The sequence below is a fragment of the Zootoca vivipara genome, chromosome 14 (genome assembly GCF_963506605.1).
Source record: "Zootoca vivipara chromosome 14, rZooViv1.1, whole genome shotgun sequence".
Lineage (NCBI taxonomy): Eukaryota > Metazoa > Chordata > Lepidosauria > Squamata > Lacertidae > Zootoca > Zootoca vivipara.
Window position 1 is genome coordinate 3,852,431 of NC_083289.1, and position 22,880 is coordinate 3,875,310.

The following is a 22,880-nucleotide window of genomic DNA, read 5'->3' on the forward strand; positions in this document are numbered from 1 at the left end:
CTGAAATGAAACTGGATCACAACCATAGCTGCCAAGTTATCCCTTTTTTAAAGGGATTTTCCCTTATGCTGAAAAGGCTTCCTCGCAAGAAAAGGGAAAACTTGGCAGCTATGATCACAACATTCAAATGTGGAAACAAAACTGTTGTTTTGTGGAATCTTTATATAATCTTTTTGGTTTTTCTCCTAGTCGATGGTTTCAGTCATATATTAAATTGACTGTAATGTCAGTAAATGTCAGTTAATTCAAATATGTGGCCATTTTTGTTTATTTCTGTTATATGCCACATTATGATTTTATTGGCAGCATTTGGATTTCTGCATAAGAAGATAATGCATTGTTGCTACTGAGGAATCTAATTCTTTCATATGTCACATATATGGTCCTAGATTGCCGTATATTTGTGATAAAGTGTGAAAGATGAAGATTTTTCTATGAACTGGAGGGATTTGGGGGATGATTTTGAGGTGAGATCTGCTTGTTTTAATAGGTCATCAAGTCCTTGGGTGACGCATGTGAGATCCCATTCAGGAGACTGTCTTCCACACAGAGCGCTATAATAAGAATGAAGAAGATGAAGTGAACTTTTGAATCTTTGCTAAAACTGAAGAGATCTTCTATTTTCTTAATTTTGGTGAGCACATAAAAAAAAACCTACTACGGTAGTCTAAACAAGATGAGAAGAATATCAGGTTTTAGTAGCGCTGCAATAATCTACAGAACTTGTTCCCAAGAGATGACAATAGGCCAGAATAGCTGCATATTCTATAAGTGATTATAGCTCTATTCAGAAAAAATATTCACATTCAATCTTACTTTGCTTCAAAAACATCAGGTCATTTTTTTCATGAAATTTGCAGTGGGGGAATCTCAAGTTTGATTTTCGTGATGATGTTTTGTTTATATTATTTGGCTGAGTCTTGTTAAATATCTCCTCAATGTTTTATGTCCTATAAAAGAGGATTCCATAAAGAAATAAAATGGGGAACATGTCGTTTTACCAAAATATATAAACCACCGTATAAAGCTTTTCAGTAAAAATCATTCTATATTCCAACCTTCAACAGACACTGGCAATGAGCATTCAGAATGTATTGTAACATTTACAAAGCTTTCTTCACAAGGTTAGTACCACATTTCCCACATGAACCTACTAAATTGACAACAACTCTCTATAATAAAGGTGCAAAATATTGCTTTGTAGCATATTTTGAAAGTAATATAAAAATAATCTCTATATTTTAAACTTGGTTTGGAAAATTGCAACATAATACAGTCATTTATGTCTACAAACAGACTGCACTTACAAACATCTTTCATTATGGGTGTGGGTGTGTATATATGTGTGTGTAAAAGCAAGCATGTCCATAAAAAAACAAATGTGCCAACTAGTTACTAAAGTCAGTTAAACGCTACACCGTGTTTTATTTGGCAGTAATTCTACAAAGTTTGCCATACTCTCAAAAAAAGTAGTTATTTTGCAGAGTACACTACAAAAAAACTGAATGTGTTCTGAGCTGAAAAGCCACTTGCAATCAATTTTTCCATTGTAGTTCTGCCATCACAATAATGTCTGCTTTTCTATACAAGGGAAAGGAAGTAATCCCTGGCTCTCCACTATAATAAATTATTTCATGATACATTTTACAATGTTTCAATACAACACATTCTCAATTTTTGGAACTAGAAATGTATTAATTCTTTTGGATGGGGAAGAGAATGTAATCAACACATATCGACAAAACGCAAGGCTTCCATCTATCTTAAATGAGTGCTCCCATGGGTGAATAACTTTGTTCCTGGGACAAATTGTACCATTAAAGGGCCTTCCATTGTTATGACTATCCTTAAAGGTAAAGGTAAAGGGACCCCTGACCATTAGGTCCAGGACCATTAGGTCCAGAGATGAGTGACTCTGGGGTTGCGGTGCTCATCTCATTTTACTGGCCGAAGGAGCTGGCGTTTGTCCACAGACAGTTTCCAGGTCATGTGGCCAGCATACTAAGCCGCTTCTGCTGAACCAGAGCAGCACATGGAAACGCCGTTTACCTTCCCGCCGGAGCGGTACCTATTTATCTACTTGCACTTTGACGTGCTTTCGAACTGCTAGTTTGGCAGGAGCTGGGACCAAACAACGGGAGCTCACCCCATCATGAGGATTCTGATCAGCAAGCCCTAGGTTCAGTGGTTTAGACCACAGCGCCACCCGCGTCCCTTATGACGATCCTTACCTGACAATATAAATTTGCTTTACTTTATATGTATGTTCACTCTAAAGAGGACTGTATGTACTCTGTGCAGAAAGGACTGAAATTCTGCATTCACGCAATTTCAGTTCTGCATCCTGATAATCTGAATTCTCCTATAAATTATGCAAATTTAACAAATTTGTGTAATTTCTTTCGATTTTGGTTTTATAAACTATTTTGCATACATATTACTGGTCTTGCTAGTCACAGTAAGGAGTTTACAGCTACAGAGTTCCTTCTTTGGCTCCTGAGATTTCAGCAGGACTAGCCAACAGAGTTTCAAGCATATTGTTTCAGCAGCCATAAAAGGGGGGCGGGGAGAGATAAAGAAGGTGCTGAGATTCTCAGGAAGCTGAATTCTGTGTTCAGTACAACACTTGCTGCTTTTTCTGCATAAAATGGCAGGAACAGTATTGCCAGCAAAAACACTGTGATGCCCTTCACCTGCTTGGTGATAAAATCCCTATTGATCATTCATGCCTGTTTTTCAGAAGGAGAGGGGCTGATTTAAATGGTCACCCCCATTAAGTTAAGTGCATGAAATACACAGGGTGGTGCGGAAAAGAAAGGGGTAACTAAACACAGCTACTGATCAATATTTCTGCCTCTGACTTTTATGAAACATATGGCGGTGCTTACAAAATATATTGCAATGCAGGAATGGCAAAACATGTCTGTTTTCACGAGAAGCTGAGTGCAGAACAGGAACTGTTGTTTCCTGTCTAAACACATTTAATCCAAAATCACATTTACCTAATCCAACACAGAGCTCAGTGGAGCTTCTTCCCAGGTAAGTGTGTAAAGGATTGCAGCCTAAGACACACATTATCTGTGATATATTACACCAGTCCTTCCCCTAAGAACTCCATTTCAGCTGACAAGGGGTGTTTTATTACACATTTTAACTCATGCTGAATTAGATTTGTCTGTTATCTGGATTCCAGTAGCGCAATAATACAACTTGGTTTTGCTTTGAAAGAACACCAATGAGTATCTGATTGGACTTGGGGCAGTACAGTGGCAGAGAGAGGCTTCTGCTACCAAGTCCAAATGTTTGCTTGTTCTGGCTTATGATCACCTGCAAAACTTTCCACAGACCTGCTTAGAACCACCTACAACACACAACACAACTTATATGTAAACACAAAGTGTATCATGTTTTATTCATTCATTAGCCCTTTTCTATACTACTTTTTCATGTATTATTACAAAGTATGAGAATGCTTAAATACCACTTTGAAATAACCCTTAGACCCTTTGTTCCATAGACAAAAGAAAAGTCAAACATTTTGCATATTTTCTTTGACAAGTTTTGGATTAGTGGCTTGAACAATTTATACAGCCTTTTACTTTCCCCCCAACACACATTTTTTTTCTGATGCCTATTAGCAGAGTAATTATAATTTATTTGAAACCATAAAGCATTTTTCTTTCATTTATAAAAACATCACTTTACCCCAGAACAGTTAGCAACACTTATTACATTCAACCACTGTTCCATGTTTTGTACTTCTCAAATACCAAACAAAGGGTATTTTGCCCATTGGCAGCCCCCTTATGCACAAGCCCAAGGAAATGAAAAGTTCCAGTGAAAGAGCACTGTTCAATTCAACAACGCTTGTGCAGGAGAAATTCCCAGAGAACTGTGTCGTATTTCGCAAAAGAAGCTTTGACACAAGCCTCAAATTCCCATCTCAACAATCAAATTTTGTCTTTGCACAGCCCAGCCTTCCTGACTTGGAATTAACTGCCCACAAACCCTTAGCCCTTTATATACTGAATTGTCTACAATATCCACTTGTTACCCACCAAGTGACCAACCCACAACCCAAGAAAATGCTGAACTGGATGAAACAGCAGTCATGCTTATATATAGATATATTGAGAGAGAAAGAGAGAGAACAAGAGACAGGGAGTTCAAGCAAAACACATTTTGGCCTTAAAAAAAATAAATCCCTGGAACAAGAAGTTTCATAAACACTTAATTTCCAGATTCAGGTAGGTAGCTGTGTTGGTCTGACGCAGTCAAAATATATAAAAAATTGTCCAGTAGCACCTTAGAGACGAAAGCACACGAAAGCTTACACCAAGAACAAACTTGGTGTCTAAGGTTGGTCTCTAAGGTTACTGGACAATTCCCCCCCCCCCTTATATACTTCGACTTAATTTCCAGTGAGAATGACCTTTTAAATTGTATAGTTTTTACTGAGGCTTCATTCAAACTCTTGCCTCTTTTTCAGATAAGACAGACAGGAACAAAATCCTAAAAACACTGAGGGTAAGGTCATTCATAATTGCCTACTATTTTTTTGTGGGATGTAATCCACTGGGAGCTGTGGCGCTGTGGGTTAAACACATAGAGCCTAGGGCTTGCCGATCAGAAGGTCAGTGGTTCGATGACGGGCTTGGTCCCTACTCCTGCCAACCTATCAGTTTGAAAGCACGTCAAAGTGCAAGTAGATAAATAGGTACCGCTCTGGTGGGAAGGTAAACGGCTTTTCCGTGTGCTGCTCTGGTTTGCCAGAAGCGGCTTTGTCATGCTGGCCACGTCCTGGACCAATAACGCGAGATGAGCACCACAACCTCAGTCAGTAAAGACTGGACCTCATGATCAGGAGTCCCTTTACCTTTAATCCACTGGGAGCAGTCAAATACAACATTCAGTCAAATACAATACATACAGCAAGGGAATGTTTGGTCCGGCCAGTCGAAACTTCCTGTTCCTCCTGGCCTGGAGCATCCTTCCTCGCATGTGACTAGTGGGTGGGTGTGACCTTTCCAAGGCATGCCGCCACTCTCTCTCTTTTCCATCTTCCTTTCGTCCTGTGAACTTCCCAGACCGCTAACTGCAGTCACTAGGTCAACCCACATATGGGGTACACCTGCTTGCAACTTCAAGCCTTAGGCCTGCCTTCAGGAATCACACTGTGCTCTGCCTGATCGTAGTAAACTCTCTTTTTATTGCTTATGAATAAGACTGTGGCGTCTTTATTCTTTTAGGAGGGATTCAAGGGGTCTTACCAGGAAAATATTAGAACACATTTCAGTCTGGACAAGCCAGATTGAGTTGCGTATTGCAACTAGTTTTCTGCTGTGTAAAGGGGAATGCACTCTGCTAAACAAAGGAACTTGCTAGCACAAGCTAGGAAGGATATTAATAAACAATATATCCTCTCCTGCCACCTTGAACATTCCCACACAATTTGCTTGGAATGATCGTTATACAATTTGAGCATGGAATGCAAGCATCACCCCACAGACCATGTCCTCTTTGTTACCTTGGTTCCCATTTTGTGGTGGTTTAGATAGAATCACACCAATTTGAATGTACTAACTCATCCTGGGTTAGAAGGAACCAAGAACTGCACAATTTGAAACTGAGATCTAGCCCAGTGAGATACCAATGACTGTATGTACACTGGTCTTGAGTTAAAACCCTATTCAGGCACACAGAGGAATAGAGGAATTGACATTGACACCTGAGCTTCAATGTCAGCACGAACCCTCTGGGTACATACCAGGCCTGGTATAAACACTCAGAGCTTGATCCTCTGCCATTTCCTGGTCAAAGAAGCAGTAATAATGTTAATATCTTTTGACTCTCCACTTAGAGTCCAGCTCTGACTCTAGCCAAACTGATCTCCAGAACTCTAGAGGCCCCTCATTGCAGGTCTAATTGGCATTGGCCTCACCCCTAACTTCTGCAGATGAAGTTTTATGGGTGGAAAGCGGCACTGAGAGCTAAGATTTTTCTGAGATGCTCTGCTATATAATTAGATTCTTACACAGAGTAAGAATTAGATGCTCCCTAAGTAAATAATGACCTCACGGGTGGCGCTGTGGTTAAACCACAGAGCCTAGGGCTTGCTGATCAGAAGGTCGGCGGTTCAAATCCCCGCGACGGGGTGAGCTCCCATTGCTTGGTCCCTGCTCCTGCCAACCTAGCAGTTCGAAAGCACGTCAAACTGCAAGTAGATAAATAGATACCACTACAGCGGGAAGGTAAATGGCGTTTCCGTGTACTGCTCTGGTTCATCAGAAGCGGCTTAGTCATGCTGGCCACATGACCTGGAAGCTGTACGCCGGCTCCCTCGGCCAATAAAGCGAAATGAGCGCTGCAACCCCAGAGTTGGTCACGACTGGACCTTACCTTTTAAGTAACTAATGTTTAGTGAATTATTTCTAAGAGTAGGGTATAAACAAGGATCAGATTAGAGCATGGGTGCCAGAAAACAGTTCTTGGAAGTGGGGTATTGATTTGAGCAACTCATTAGAGCATTTCTATCATCTGGGCAAAACTTATTTTCATTCAGTTCAGTGTATATTTTTTTTTAAAAAAATGATAATAGTACCAAGTGAATATATGAAATTATTGTGTCCATTAAAATTTATTCTCCTGATGATGACTATATCAAAATGGAAAAGCATAAATTGTTAACAGCAAGTGGCTCATGCCTACCTCCACGAGCCACCTCCACCTAGAGAAGCATTTAGAGGCATGCTAAAGGGCAGTTCTACAGTAAAAGGTAAAGGGACCCCTGACCATTAGGTCCAGTCATGGCCGACTCTGGGGTTGAGGCGCTCATCTCGCGTTATTGGCCAAGTTCTACGGTAATGCATTAGTAAGTACTAATATTTTCTTTCTTAAACTTTTAAAATATCATCCTTGCTCTCTCTCTCTCTTTCTCTCTCTCTAATGAATACAATCAAAGATAAGTCCATCTGGTACCACAGATTTCTTTGGCCAAAGAAACAGGAGTATTTTTCACAATGAACGAAAAACATAAAAAGGCATTGGACAAAATTGGAACATCTGAGGTTACTTGTGTTCTAATCCACACAGCAGCCATCAAACCACATCTGTTTTGCACCTTAATTCTATGTTGGAAGAACAGAACAGGCAAGGGCAGAGGCCCTTAGGAAGGCGCCCTTTCCTCTCCTCCTGCTTTGAAATAAATGGCAAAGCTGGACAAGAACACTGCAGGGTCAGGCGGCACTAATGACACAGCTGGTCCTCTTTCTTGAGTAGACTACCCATAAAAGAATGGGGACCAGCTTGGCACCACCATCACTGTAACATTTTGCAGTGTGAGTGCACCCTTAAGTGTGGTAACACATCTTCCTCTGGGGTAAAAGGAGATACCAATTCAGAAACATGACACATTCTCGGAGATACATGAACTACAAGGCTGGATTCATTAAGAGCTGTTCTTAAGTAATATTGGTGTGCCTCCCCCGCCCCACCAAACTTAAAATTTATTATTAATTAATACTAAGTATCACTTCTGACTTCATTTTGTACTGAATTATAGCATCAATTAGTGATTGCTACCTCAAAGTACTTCAAAAACAGGCGTTTCAAGGTGTGTGCAAGTGGTGAACAGACAGGAGTCTCAAGTACTTTCTATTTGAGGATGCAGAAACCAAGTTCAATATGTAAACTGAGATGTGGCTATGAGTGAATATTTTCTGAGCTTACCTAAAAATATTAGAGCTAAAGAGAAGAACCAAAAATATAGGCCATTCCTAGTGATGAACTTTCCTAATTAAAGAGGGTCACTTTGAGGGCTCAGAGTGGTGCCCTTAGGTTAATGACACTGTCATATTTCTTCTTCCCTTTTCATTAGATGTGATAGGAGCCTCAGTAATGGGATGAATGGGATAAATTTCATTCTGAAATTTAATTCAGATCATACAAAGGCAACAATGCTGACTGGGGGAGCCAGCCAACATTGGGATTGCTCTATATTGGTTCTTAATGGCACCATACTCTACTCTCACAGCTTAAATGTGCTCTTGAATCTTGCACTGAAAGCAGACTTTCATGCAAAGTATACACCGGAGGGCTGAGGGCTGTAAGAAATTATGAAGTATGCTATTTGGTGCCCAAGCTGGCAGCAAGTGGTTTGCTAGAAACAAAATAGATATAGAAGGCAAACAGGTTTATATCAATGCCAACTGAAGCCCTACTATAGACACCAGTGTTACATTCAGCTCTTATCTAAAACATCTGAAGAGCACCAGGCATAGAGGTTATCTAAATTATTCTGTCTAGTTTCAAACTCTATTACAATCTTTGCTTCATTTTTGTCTTTGCAATGGTGTTTAGAATTCATCTTCTGCACTGTCTAGTACTCATCTCAGAGGAGCAGACTTTAAACACAAATCCATGAGCTGTCCTTGTAAGTGTTTAAGACCATTTTGTGCATGTCCAATTGATGTGTGACTGCTGATGTTTCGTTTTCAGCTGATGTGCGCAATGACCCGGAATACAACTCCTGTGCAAACAGGGAGTTGCCTGCAACACATGTGCAAATTAACAATAACAATTTTTGTCTTCTCTGCAAAGAGGTAGCAGCTCTACATTGTGCTATATGAATAATAAAAAATATGAAGGCTTCCATATGCCAATATTTCAGTTCTTTAATTCTTGGGAATTAATAGCTAAATAATGTGGTTCCAATAAGCAGTGTCGATAAACTGGCCAAAACGACCAAGGAAAGGATATGATCAGTGAGATACAGGGCCCTTAGCTATGTGGTTGCACTGAATGAGGTTTAAGACAGGTGTAAGACAAAGCTATTGAGGCAGTTGTTTCGTCATCCAATAGCCCAACTGTTGAATTGTAAAGTACTTATTTTCAACCATAAGGGCTTGAGTCCTGTCTAAAAATAAAATAGATATGTCATCTGGAGGATAAGCACATTTCTTTCTTGGACATTCTGTGCAGTACAAAACTGGAGTTTGCTTACATCAATAAAACCAAGAATATGTGTTTTGTAAGAGAAGCTTGCTAATGAATCCAGGCTTTCATTTGTGTATCTGTGGAGAAAACAGGACTACTAAAATAATACAAGCAAGGATGTTAGCATGTTAGTATGAACTATACGCAAATTACTTCCCCCAATTTTTAAAGGAAGAGGAAAGAGCTATGAAAAAGTTATATTTCTCCAACTGAGATGGCTCTAAAGAATGAGACAGACACATCTTATTACAATACCACATTTCCAGTTATTATGACTTTTTCCCTATCTTCCTACTACCTGAGTGATGTCAGTGTAAATTCAGGCACCATTAGAAAAATTTTGACCAAACGTATACACAGCACTGACAAAGGAGTAAAGAACCTTTCAGCTTACCAGTGTATGTAAAAAAGACACTGACAAAATGGAAAATAATAAACTCTTTATGATAAATAAATTCTTAGTTTTTCATTGCTGCAGGGGAAAAACAAATAAGCTGGACCTTTCTCCCCACAGATCCCTCTGCAGGATTCTCTCTTCCTTCCTCCTGTAATCCATTGCCACATACCTTACAAGTAATAAAATGGAGGAAATAAATATTCATGGGAGGAGCTCCATCACCTTCAATGTCGGTGCCCCTTACTTTCTTGCTCCCTGCGTTTCAGCTCCTCCTTATAGCAGTAGGAACAATAGTTTTCAGTCTCGGGGCGACCATAAAAAGAGCAGTTCTCTTTCTTGCAGCGGTTCTGCTGGATTGAATATATTGGGCTAATTGTGCTCCTGCCTCGATTTTTGTCATTGTTCAACCAGGTCTGTGGTGCATCCTCATCAGCATATTCCAAGCAGTCTCTGATGTCACTGGTATTAAACCCATTAGTATATGTTTGTGACTTGTGGTCCGTAGGCATAACATAGGTCAGTGACTCCACTGTGTTGACCGTACGGATGCCTGCTATTCGGGCTGGGCTATAGCTCTGTGAAGACAATGACCGGTTCTGTTGGGGATATGTGGCACATGTTTTTAAGGTGCCAACCACTGGCTTGTAGGTATCATCCTGGAAGCTTGATGGCTTGGAATTGACATCGTGCAAGTGGATGACACTTTGCCTCTGAACAGGGGGTGTATGGCTATAGTGGGCAGACAATGGAATGGGTCCACTTTTCTTGGCACCAATGGTAGGTGACGAAAATGACCCTGGTGTGGGACTAGTACGGTCTTTAAACTTTAAAACCAGTTGAGTCGTATGGCTTTGAGGCAAGACTGGTGATGCCCTTCCCTGAGGAGATGATTCCAACTTCTCTTTTGAGTACATTTCTTGCTCCAGTTTCCTGCATGACGATCCATTGAGAGTAGCCTTCTTCTCTGCCTCTTTCCTCTTCTGCTCCTGTTCAGCACTAAAGCGCTCCTGGGCGCTGGTCAAGTAATAGCCAATCATCTCCTCATGGAACTGATGTCTATGGCTGGTCAAGAGGAGGCCAGCAAAGATGAACTTCCGCTCCCCTTGCATGGCGGCTCTCAAGATGTTGAGGCTCAGCTTCACATCAGTACTGTACTTCCATGGGTCTGACTGTTTATCTGAAGGGGATTTAGAATTCATTTTTTCAACAGGCGAAATGCTTGTCTTTTCCGTGGGAGAGGGGGTTGTCTTTTCAGATGGAGAAGTGCTTGCAGACTGGCCAGATTCTTCTTTGCTTCCTTTGCGTGACTTAGACTTCTTCTCTTTGACTTTCTCAATGATCTCCCCATTTTTCCCATTTCCTGAATTTGCTCTGCTCATTTTGCCATGCACTAGTCCCCCAAGCCCACCCATATTCTTCTTTAGCTTGATGCCTAGAGTTTTACTGAGACTCCCAAGTTTGTTAGCAACTGAATCAGCCCTGTTTTTTTCTTTGTCCTTCCTTTGCTTTTCTTTCTCTTTCCCATTTTTCCCATTATTGCCATTAGAATTGCTGCAGATGGAATCCCTGTCGGAGTCCATGGAATCAGCGAGAGACTGAACATCCTCTCCTGCTGACGCAGTAGGAGATTCTGGCTGAGCCAGAGGAGCCTATTAAGAGAAGTAAGTTAACAATTAGAAATTATTCTTACACAATGATTTCCTGCAGTAAGATCCTCTCTACATTTGAATGCAGTTTTTCAGAATATTTAGCATTTGAAAAATGCAAGTCTTCAAAAGAATGGTTCTGCACATGAAGGGGTCACAATTACATTAACAGATGGTTAATCTTTGGAAGAAACTTCCTAGATCCAGGTTTATAATAGCTTGTCAAATCTCTCTGACTGTCCTTTTGGGAAGTCATTCTCTTGAAACGTCAGATGTTTGCTGTGAATTCCACAGCATATTCAAGATGGTAAAAGCCAAATCTGAAAACAGTGCATCTTTTTGTATGCTTTCCTATATCTGAAACATCAGGAACCATTGCAATATGATGTTAGATAGAATGGATATGCTCTTCACTACAAGTTTTCTGATTTTTTTCTGATGGGTGATGGCTTAGGAGAGAATTTCTCTCTTCAAATAGATCAGCTAGTATTCCTGGAATTTTTTATACACCATGCTTGGTTCTCTTGCTCAACATATCTGAAACAATCTGGTCTGTTGTTTCTTGCTTACTCCTGCTCAGTGCTTATGGGACAATGTTTTGGATTATATTGAGGATAGTGATAGTAAAGTTCAGTCCTGATGACCATTCTGTGTGGAAAGGCTACATTGTAGGATACATTCCGGTACAAATGGCATCAAAGATGCAAAATGAAAGATAACACAAATGCAGAAGCCAATCTCTGGGTATTTAGCAAGGGATTTTTTTTAAAAAAATGATTAGGATGGCAATAATTGATCTGGGATTAAAAAGCAAATTGTGCAATAATTCAATTATCAATGACGTTCACATTTATACCTGAAAATATATGATGTAGCGCAAGTAATTTTCAGTGTAACTATAGAAGTACATTTCAAAACATTCATTTCCAAGACTCCTAAACAGATATCCTCCTATCTCAGCCAACCCTATGAAATTAATCTTGCAAATTATTCACAATGGGCAATGATTGAAAATCAGTTAACCTGACCATATTTCTCATTAGATCATGTGTGCTGTTTCTTGACTATTTCATTAGTGTTGGAGCAGCTTCCGAGAGGCATGATTAACAAGTATGATAAGGTAAGTGGGATATTCCAGAGAACATATTCAGTTCCCCAAAGCTCCCTTTTGTGCACATGAAAATTTGGCTGAACTCTTAATTTGCTTACCCCTGACTGACAACCTTGGGTATCAACTTTGCAGTCTCACATTTGATAGTCACTACACATTTGTTAAACCACGAATGTTCTGATATTTGGACCTGAGAATCCACACTCTCAAATGTGGAACTGCACAAATGCAAGGAGCAAATTCTGCTTTTCAGCCCTTTCCCTAGAAGACAATGGATAGACAGGCTGGCCAATTACTCTTTAGTTTTGACCATCTCATATGCCTTGACAGAGGGCAGAATTTCCAACCAAAAGCAGCATTGCTACTACTACTACTACTACTACTACTACTACAATTTATATACCACCCTTTATCAAAAGATCTTAGGGTGGTGTACAACACTAGAAATACATTACAAAACATCAGTGATAAAAACATAACAACAGTCTAATCCATTGCTGCTACAGTTACAGTAGTGCATGGTCATTTTTGTGTGTCAGAAAGTGCTGCATTAATTCTAGGGAGGCAGGGACCTGGACCTTGCCTCTCCCTGCCCCAGCTTCCCAAAGGAGCTTCCCTGAACCGCTAGCCCAATAGCAACACAGCAAGGATGCAATGGATTCTGTTGCACTAGTGATGGGAGCCTAACCCAGGATCATCTGCTTTCATGAGATCACACAGTTGGGGCCTATTTCTCTCAAGCTACTTATGGAGAGTAAAAGGGTTACCCGTGTTTCCGATGGTATGCGTATCCAGGTTACATTCATGTAACTGTGCAGAAGATTAAGCTTTGCCTCCAGAGACAGAATCAAACTGAGAAAGGAAAAAGAGGAAAGACCACATACCATATAATCACTGAAAATTTACAGCCACAGAGTACAGTGGAACCTTGGTTTATGAACACCTCGGTTTACGAATTTTCGGTTTACGAACGCCGCGGACCCATCTGGAATGGATTAATTCACTTTCCATTACTTTCAATGGGAAACTTCGCTTCAGTTTATGAACGCTTCAGTTTATGAACAGACTTCCGGAACCAATTACACCCATGCTTCGGGTTAAGTACGCTTCAGGTTGAGTACTCCACGGACCCGTCCGGAACGGATTAATCCACTTTCCATTACTTTCAATGGGAAAGTACGTTTCAGTTTAAGTACTCCGCGGACCGTCTGGAACAGATTAATCCACTTTCAATTACTTTCAATGGTAAAGTTCACTTCTGTTTATGAACGCTTCAGTTTATGAACAGACTTCCAGAACCAATTGTGTTCATAAACCGAGGTACCACTGTACTCACACTTAATCGAGAGAAACAGAAAAAAACCCATCAGGTTTAACAAGAGTACTTTCAGTTACAGGTCCCCATGCTCTCTTAAGGAAATAAGATAGGGGGGAAAGAAACAGTACTACACTGGGCTTGCTATGGGAAATTTGCAGCCTCACATTTGTCTTGCCAGACTGGGGCAACCAACTGGCATTTTGTAGATGGCAAAACTCCACACCCAGCTAGTGAACTATGCGAGAGATGTATGTGGCTCAAAAACTATATAATTATTTGTTCTAAAAACTGATTTTAAAAGGGCAGGCTAATCAAAGGTCGCCAGGCATTTTAGGCACACAGATGTCCACATGGTGTTGAAGTTTTAGTTATTTAAAAGAGTTCTTACTTGGCCAGCTTGGAGTTATCATTGTCATCCTTCCCCCACTCCCAATCTTTCCCAGGATCAACCGCAAAGTGCAAAGGTAGTAACTTGTGTTCAGAATCAGTCAGAGGGATCACCGCTGAAGGAAAGAGGAAAAGATCAGAAGTGAAGAAATATATTTAGGTGGGAAAAGGATGAGAAACAAGAATTGGCTGAAGAAAAGGGAAAAGCATTTTAGAAGCATTTGTTCAAGACACTGTGCCTAATATATACCATGTTGCCATTTTTTCATAAGAAATTGCTTATTTTGCAAACAGTGACACCTTTGTATATCATGTGATTTTTTTTTCATGATGAAGAAAAATAGTCATCAGCTTTCAGAGATGGCAATTAGGATATTTCTCTGGGTGTGTGTTCTTCAGTTTAATAATATTAAACATCAGTTTAATAATATGAGATAACCATAGCCTCTTTCGTAGATCTCAGACTGACCACATCTCTAGCCAAAGCATTTGACAAAAGCAGCACAAACCTTTTCTTTTGGTTTGGTGGGCAGGGTTAAAGCAAATGTTTTGAAAGCTGAAATTATACACTTCTGCTTTCACTTTCATTTACAATATACTGTCATTCACCTGCAACCTCCAAGGAAAGTGGACTATAACCCCAAATAATTAGTAGGCTATTCACTCCAGATTTTACTAAGTCCTAATTTACTAAGTCCTCTGAACACTAAATCTTAGTTGCTGTGACCATCCTGGTCATTTCAACTAAAAAGGAAATAAAAGTGTTCTATGCAACCTGTGCAGAATATGCATAGGGACACCGTTAAAATACAGCGATAAGCAAGTTATACACCTATACCTTGAAATGCACCCCCCACACAAATATTTTTCTAATATTACATTGCTGATCAGACTTTACAGTCTACTGCATTGTCTTCGATGAATGTTCTTCTCAGTTTTTAGGCTGCAACCACAAATCTAGCAACATTATCCCATGTTGATGGCCTTTCAGCTGATCCCTGGTGGCCTGCTGGAATGTGGAGTTAACCAGGGCTATTGACTGTCTGGCTCTGAAGTGCCCTCTCCAATTGCATGGAGCCCAGACAGCCTCATGGTTTCCCCCAGTGCTGAGGGCGATGAAACAATCACTGAGGTGGCTAGAGTGCAGCGCCGTGCGGTGCCCAGCAGCGCCGTGCGGAGAGTCCCGAGCCTCTGGGACGCAGCAGTGCTCTGTAGCACTTTGAATCCTCCTCCTCCTCCACACGGGGCTGCTGGGTGCTTTGTGCTTCAGCAGCAGCAGCAGCAGCCGTTTCCAGGCGCCGAGCCGTGGCAGGAGGAGGAGGATTCAAAGTGCTACAGAGCACTGCTACGTCGCAGAGGCTCGGGACTCTCCGCACGGCGCTGCTGGGCACCGACCCGGCAAGCCTCCTCCTCCTCCTCCTCTTGCCTCACCTCCTCCTCCTGCCGCGGCTCAGCCTCATGAATGTGAGCTCAGCAGCGGCTCAGCCTCACGAACGTGCAACTCTGAGGCTTTACGCACTTCTCCTAAAACGGACACCCGCTGCCTCACGCTGCACGGGAAATGCTTTTTGCCCCTGGGTCCCTTCGCGCTCTTTTCTGGCGCTGAATCAAGGCGGCGACCCCCCCTTCCCTTTCTTCCTTCCTCTCTTTCGTTCTTATTCTTTCTTTCCCTCTCCTTCCTTCCTTCTTTATCTCTGTCTTCTCTCCCTCTTTCTTTTTCTTTCCTTCTTTATTCCTTCTTTCCTACTCTTCTTTCTCTCACCTCTTTCCTTCCTCTCTCCCTCCTGCTCCCTCTTTTCTTTCTTTCTTCCTTCCTTCCTTCCTTCCTTCCTTCCTTCCTTCCTTCCTTCCGTCCTTCCCATCTTTCTTCCTCCCCCTCATTCTTATTCTTTCTTTCCCTCTACTTCCTTCTTTCTCCCTTTCCGTCTTCTCTCCCTCTTTCTTTCCTTCTTTATTCCCTTCTTTATTCCCTACACTTCTTTCTCTCCCCTCTTTCCTTCCTTCCTTCCTCCCTCCCCTCCCCTCCCTCTCCTCAGAAACATAGGATGCTGCTTTATACTTCTGGCCCTTAAACCCTGGAACCAGGAGAGCAGCTCCAGTGAGTCAACCTCAGCCAGTCCCTTTGGTGAAGGGTGGTGGCTCACTGGCAGAACATCTGTCCTGCATGCAGAAGGACCCCAGCATCTCCAGGTACTAGTAGCTCTGCAAAGGTCCTGCATGAAACCCTAGCAAGCCTCCACCACCCAGTGCAGTTACCAAAAATCATTTTTTAATAAATTGTACAATAATTGTACATTTGAATATCTACTTGCCATTATTCTGACTATGTTTCTGCTTTCAGAGCTAGTTATTACTTACATTATTACAAAAAAACAGTAATAATTGAATGCAGTGACAATAATTTATGATAATAAAGAGTGGACACATAGTCCTACAGATACAACCGGCCCTTTGAGGGTGACCAAACTGCTGATGCGGCCCCCGATGAATTTGAGTTTGACACCCCTGTAGTATTATCTCCCATATTACAGATGCGGAAACAGGCTGAGAAACAGTGGCTTCCCTAGGGCCCTCAAGAAGTTCCCAGGAGAGTTGAGATTTGACCTAGGAACTTCCTGATTTGTAGCTCAGTCTGTTAGTCACTAAAGGGACGCGGGTGGCGCTGTGGGTTAAACCACAAAGCCTAGGGCTAGCTGATCAGAAGGTCAGTGGTTCAAATCCCTGCGACTGAGTGAGCTCCCGTTGTTCGGTCCCAGCTCCTGCCAACCTAGCAGTTCGAAAGCACGTCAAAGTGCAAGTAGATAAATAGGTACCACTACAGCGGGAAGGTAAACAGCGATTCTGTGTGCTGCTCTGGTTCGCCAGAAGCGGCTTTGTCATGCTGGCCACATGACCTGGAAGCTGTATGCCGGCTCCCTCGGCCAATAACGTGAGATGAGCGCCACAACCCCAGAGTCGGTCACAACTGGACCTAATGGTCAGGGGTCACTTTACCTTTACCTGTTAGTCACTATGCAAAATAAGCTATTTCAAAAGGTTACACATTTTTGGATGTACATATTTGAATGTCAGGGCTACATTTATATAGAAATTGGTTACAAGAATCTTAAAAAATAGAATACTATAAGAGTTTACTGAAAATCCTCTTGCAACAGAAAGTATTTTTCCAGGATTGGTGAAGATAGCAGTCACGGGTAAAGATGTAGCAGATTGTAACATTAGTAAAGTTTCACCAGGTGGCATTAAACCCACGTTTTACCAGCTTCCTCAAAGAATATCATGGGGAACTGTGAAAAGCCTTATTGCAATAAAAATACACTATGTCCACAGGATTTCCCTGATCCACCAAGCTTGTTACACTGTTAACAAAAGAAATGAGAGTGGTCTGGCATGACCTATTTTTGAGAAACGCATGCTGGGTGTTAGTAATCATAGCACACTTTTTCTAAGTGCTCACAGGCCGACTGTTGAATTATCTGTTCTAGGACCTTTCCTAGTTCCTAGAACAGATGATAAATGTTTTTAAACAAAAAAACAGATTTCTCTATCTCAAGACAACCAAAACAAAAGAAACAGAAACAACCTTGAAATATACTCGGAGTCAAGAGTGAATTTCATGCTCTTTATTCAGCTCATAGTCATCAAGGAGGAGAAGAGAAGACGAATGGCTCTTTTCCCCAAACCGTCTGCTTATATACATTATTTACACAATGGGCCTTGCGTGATTGGCTACTTCAGGGCTACACCTGTGGGCCAATTATATTGTGGATTGACTTCTGCCTGCAGCCTGATTGGCTGCTCCTACAGGCCAATCAGGTAGCAGATTCACTTCTGCCAGCCGCCTGATTGGCTGCTCCAGCAGGCCAATCAGGTTGAGGATTCACTTCCACCTGGAGTTGGATTGGGTAGCTCCCGCTAATTCTGAATCCTATTGTTCTAGGATTCAGCTCAGTACATAACACCCCTCCCCTCTAAGTTCCAGTCCTGCCCGGGAAGTTGCATTCGTAGTCCCCAAGGTCTGCTGGCCGCCTCCGTGTGCGTTGTGGCCTGGGGTGTTCCTTGGTCAGGGGTTCTGGTTCTGGCTCGTGTTCCGAGGCTGCTGGCTGTGCCAGGGCTGTCTGGTCTGGCGCCACTGAACCACTAGGTTGTAGCTCTGGTTCCGGTGTCCTTCCAGCCTCGGGGCGCCCCTCTGTGCCTACTGCTTCTGCTTCCCCTGCCCACCCCTCTCGCTCTACAGGCCTCACTGCCCTGCTGTCCCCTTGGGACCCCTCTGTCCCGCTCTCCTCCCGGGTTCCTCCTGGGAATCGTCGCCGTAGCTGGTCGCAGTGGCGGCGCCAACATTGCCCCCCTTCCGTTAGTACCTCGTACGACACGGGACCGGTCACCTTGGTGACTGTGGCGGGTACCCATGCTGGGCCTGCCCCAAAATTCTTTGCATACACTGGGTCCTGGGCCACAAATGTCCGGGGGTTCCTGCCTTTCCCCACCACTACCTCATCCTGAGCTCTGTCGGGGTGAAGTCGGTCCAGTCTAGTTGCAAGGCGCCGGCCCATTAGTAATTCAGCTGGGCTCCGGCCCGTCGTTGTGCTTGGGGTGCTGTGCTGTGCTAGAAGAAATGCGGCAAGGCGGTATTCCCAGTCCCCTTGTGTCATGCAGCGGAGGCTGTCCTTGGTGGTCCGCACCATGCGCTCCGCTTGGCCATTGGTGGCAGGGTGGAATGGTGCTGAGCGGATGTGGCGGATGGCGTTCTGCGCTGTGAAGGTCTGGAACTCCTCTGACGTGAATGCGGTTCCATTGTCCGAGACGAGGGTGTCAGGGAGCCCGTGGGTCGCAAACAGCTTACGTAGTACCCGGACGGCCGCCGCTGTAGAAGTGGATGGTACCAGTGCGACCTCCAGCCATTTGGTGTAGGAATCCACCACTATGAAGAATGTTTTTCCCTGGAAGGGGCCAGCGAAGTCCACGTGCAAGCGTGACCATGGATGTCGGGCGGACTCCCAGGGCTGGACTGGGGCCCTTGGGGGATCCGGGCGGGATTCTTGGCAGGTCTGGCAGTGTTGGACCCAGGCCTCTATCTCTCTGTCAATCCCCGGCCACCACACATAACTCCTGGCAAGGGCCTTCATCCTCACTACCCCTGGGTGTGTCTCGTGTAGGGCTGTGAGGACCCTTTTGCGGAGGGGCTGGGGAACAACGACCCTGCTTCCCCATAACAGGCACCCCTTGTGGGCCGACAGTTCATGTTTGCGGTTTGTGTAGCCAGCGAATTCTGGCCCGGGGCTGCTGCTGGGCCATCCTCGCCACACCCAGTCCAGGACCCGGGAGATGACCCTATCTTTTGTGGAATGGTGCGCAACTTCTTGTGCCTGAATGGGTCGGTCGGGAAGCAGCTCCAGAGTCATAACCTCTTGCGCAGGCGCTGGGTCGGGGCCTGTTTCTGGTAGTGGTAGCCTGCTGAGGGCGTCTGCGTGGCCCATCGCCTTCCCAGGGCGGTGGATTAGTGCATACTGGTAGCCGGCAAGGAAAATTGACCACCTGAGGACACGTGGAGACAACACTTGGGGGGTCTGCTTCTCAGGAGCAAACAGGCCAAGCAACGGCTTGTGGTCAGTCACTATGGTAAAGGGCCGCCCGTACAAGAAATCATGGAATTTTTTTACGCCCTTCACGATTGCCAGACCCTCCTTGTCAATCTGTGAGTAGTTTCGTTCGGCTGCAGCAAGCGTCTGGGAGAAGTATGCCACCGGCACCTCTCTTCCATCCGGGAGTTGGTGTCCCAGGACAGCGCCGATGCCATAGGGAGAGGCGTCGCATGCCAGCACCACTGGCAGCCTCTCGTCGAAGTGTGCTAAGACCGAGTTCGAGACGAGCAAGTCCTTGACTGCCTGGAATGCGGCCCTTTGTCGCTGGCCCCACACCCAAGGGGCCCTTTTATCTAGGAGTCTGTGTAGGGGCTCCGCTACCGCTGCCTTATGGGGAAGGAAGGCATGGTAAAAGTTCAATAGTCCCAAGAATGACTGAAGTTCGGGCTTGCTCTTGGGCGCTGGGGCCTCACAAATGGCCCGTACCTTGTCACCGGTTGGATGGACCCCTTCTGCGTCCACCTTAAATCCCAGAAAGTCCACCTGCGGCACTCCCAGTAAACACTTTTCCCGCTTCACCTTGAGGCCCGCCGTCTGGAAACGGTGCAGGACGGAGCGGAGGCGGTCCTCAAATTCCTCTGGTGTGGGCCCGGCGATCAGTACATCATCGAAGAAGGGGGTGACGCCAGGAATCCCTTTAAGGAGGGAGTCCATTAGATTCTGGAATATGCCTGGTGCCACGCTAACGCCAAATTGCAGCCGCTTAACTCTGAATGCCCCTCTGTGCGTCACAATCGTCTGAGCCTCTGCTGTGGCTTCGTCCACAGGCAACTGTTGATACGCTTGGGCCAAGTCCAGTTTGCCAAAGATTTTTGACCCAGCCAGGGTGGCGAGGACATGGCTGACCACTGGCACTGGGTATGCATGGGCCGTGAGAGCCTTGTTTATGGTGCATTTGTAGTCTGCACAGATGCGGACCGAACCGTTAGGCTTGACGGGTGTGACAATTGGAGTTTCCCAGGGGGCGTTGGGCACCGGCTCCAGCACTCCTTGCTCCACGAGCCGGTCCAATTCCTCGTCTATGCGGGGTTTCAGGGCGAACGGGACCCGGCGGGCCTTGTGCCTGATGGGTCGTACAGCGGGGTCTAGCTGTAGGGCAATGGGGGGTCCTGTATATCGTCCCAATGCCCCATCGAAAACCCCTGGAAACTCTTTGCATATGGCGTCCACGTCCACTTGTAAGCTAGTGCGGTTCACCCCGGTAACGGCTAGCCCCAGAGGTCCAAACCATGCTAGTCCCAGTAAGCTAACGTAGGGGCCCTTAACTACCAGCAAGTCCAATTGTTGCTTTCGCCCTCGATATTGCACCCTGAAGGTCCCCACCCCCATAGTAGGGACCTTACGTTTCTGGAAGTCCCGGAGGGTGAATGGGGCCGGCCTTAGTTTGGGACCCCCATTAGGGCACAGTTCCCTTAATGTTCGGGCCGAGATTATGGATAGAGTTGAACCCGTGTCCAGCTCCATGCGGCATGGGGCTCCCTCTATCTGTACCTCTATATAAATTTTCTCTGTGCTGGGATGGGGCAACTGGAATACCTGGTAGTCCGTGATCTCCGTCGAGTTGCCTTGGTGCATGGTGCCGTGTGACCTGGGGCTCCTGGGTCGGTCATCTGATGCTTGTCGACGGGTGAGTCGAGCCCGACACACCCGGGCGATGTGTCCCAATTTTCTGCACTGCCTGCACTCTGCGTTGCGGAAACGACAGGTCCTCCTCTCGTGGTTCTCCCCGCAGCTTGCACAGTTCCCTCCTTCTCGTCGAGGCTGCTGTGGTGTGTGTGCTGCTTGAGTGTGCCGCTGTACTCGGTGTACTTCCTCCCTGTCAGATTCGGATTCGTCGGTGAGGTCTTCGTGGTAGACCCTCGGTTGGGATGGCGGGGCCGGTCGTGCCTCTTGCGTTGACCTCTCGGCGGCTTCGGTTGCCAGGGCTTCCTCCAGAGCAATCTGGAACGTGAGGTCTTTTTTGGCGTAGAGGCGTCGTTGCAACATCTCGTCCCTCAGGCCACCGACGAGGCGGTCACGAAGCATGTTCTCCAATTCTGAGAAGTTGCATAACCGGGCGGCTTGGCGGAGGGAGGTCACAAACCCAGTTATGGTTTCCCCCGGGGCTTGCCGCTTTGCGTAGAAGGCATTTCGGCAAGCTACCACCGAGGGCTGTGGTGAGAAGTGCTCCTTCAGCCGTTCCATTATTGTTTTGTAAGAGACGGTAGCGACATCTCTAGGTGCAAGGAGAGCCCGGGCGATTTCAAACGTCTCCTCTCCACAGACGCTGAAGAATGTTGCCCTCTTCATGGCATCGTTGGTGACTTCTTTCGCTTGCAGGAGGAAGTTGAAACGGGCGGCGTACCCTTCCCAGTCTCCTGATGCTGGTTTGAATGGCGAGAAGCTGCTGTCGGTTGCCATTCTGGGTTCCTAGGGTCCTGGAGCTGAAGCCTGGATGCACGGTGCGATGCAGCGGTGCAGCAGGTGGCGGTGCTGCGGTGCAGTGCGTGGTGGCGGTCAGCTCAGCAGGATCCCATCCTCGTCGCCAGTGAAATATACTCGGAGTCAAGAGTGAATTTCATGCTCTTTATTCAGCTCATAGTCATCAAGGAGGAGAAGAGAAGACGAATGGCTCTTTTCCCCAAACCGTCTGCTTATATACATTATTTACACAATGGGCCTTGCGTGATTGGCTACTTCAGGGCTACACCTGTGGGCCAATTATATTGTGGATTGACTTCTGCCTGCAGCCTGATTGGCTGCTCCTACAGGCCAATCAGGTAGCAGATTCACTTCTGCCAGCCGCCTGATTGGCTGCTCCAGCAGGCCAATCAGGTTGAGGATTCACTTCCACCTGGAGTTGGATTGGGTAGCTCCCGCTAATTCTGAATCCTATTGTTCTAGGATTCAGCTCAGTACATAACAAACCTATTTTCTTTTAGTGGCTACAGCTAATGTATTTTCAGGTTATTTCTCTCTCCCAAGGAAAACATAAGTGATTACATTCTTCATTAGAGTCAATAGCTAGAAGTCAAAGATGCAAAGAACTCAACATGTTTTTATTTGCATAAAAAGCTCAGGAGCATAGTAGGGAATATGCTTTGGAAAGGCCAACCTTGTCAAAAATGGCATTCACTATTTATTGAGCTTGGGCAGTTAGATCCAGTTATAAAGTTAACTGCGTCAAAAGCCAGAAGTTTGCAGAAGCTCTCCTGTGTTTGCACACAGCAGCTCTTGAAGGGGTGATGTACGGATTATTCTACAAACCTCTCATGTGTCTCACGCTAAAAGAAGTATAAACTGGGCTTTGCCTATGAGAACATGCAATGGGACAGCTGCTTTCAAACTGTTCAGGAATAAAACACAGAAATGTATCCAGCCTCTCCTCTCATTAAAGGGATGGTTT

General features: G+C 44.7%; 1 protein-coding gene across 2 annotated transcripts in view; it reads right to left on the bottom strand.

Annotated features, from left to right (window-relative positions):
• Positions 1 to 8,400: 8,400 nt before the first annotated feature.
• OTUD7A (OTU deubiquitinase 7A) overlaps positions 8,401 to 22,880 on the bottom strand; it is a 98,748-nt gene continuing 84,268 nt past the window's right edge. For both annotated transcript variants that reach the window (XM_035131410.2, XM_060282505.1), the window contains 3 exons: positions 13,855 to 13,969; positions 12,916 to 13,000; positions 8,401 to 11,040 (listed from right to left, as the gene is read on the bottom strand). In XM_035131410.2, coding sequence (XP_034987301.1) covers positions 9,616 to 11,040; positions 12,916 to 13,000; positions 13,855 to 13,969 — 1,625 coding nt within the window. In that variant the 3' untranslated portion in view covers positions 8,401 to 9,615. The remainder of the gene's footprint in view (positions 11,041 to 12,915; positions 13,001 to 13,854; positions 13,970 to 22,880) is intronic.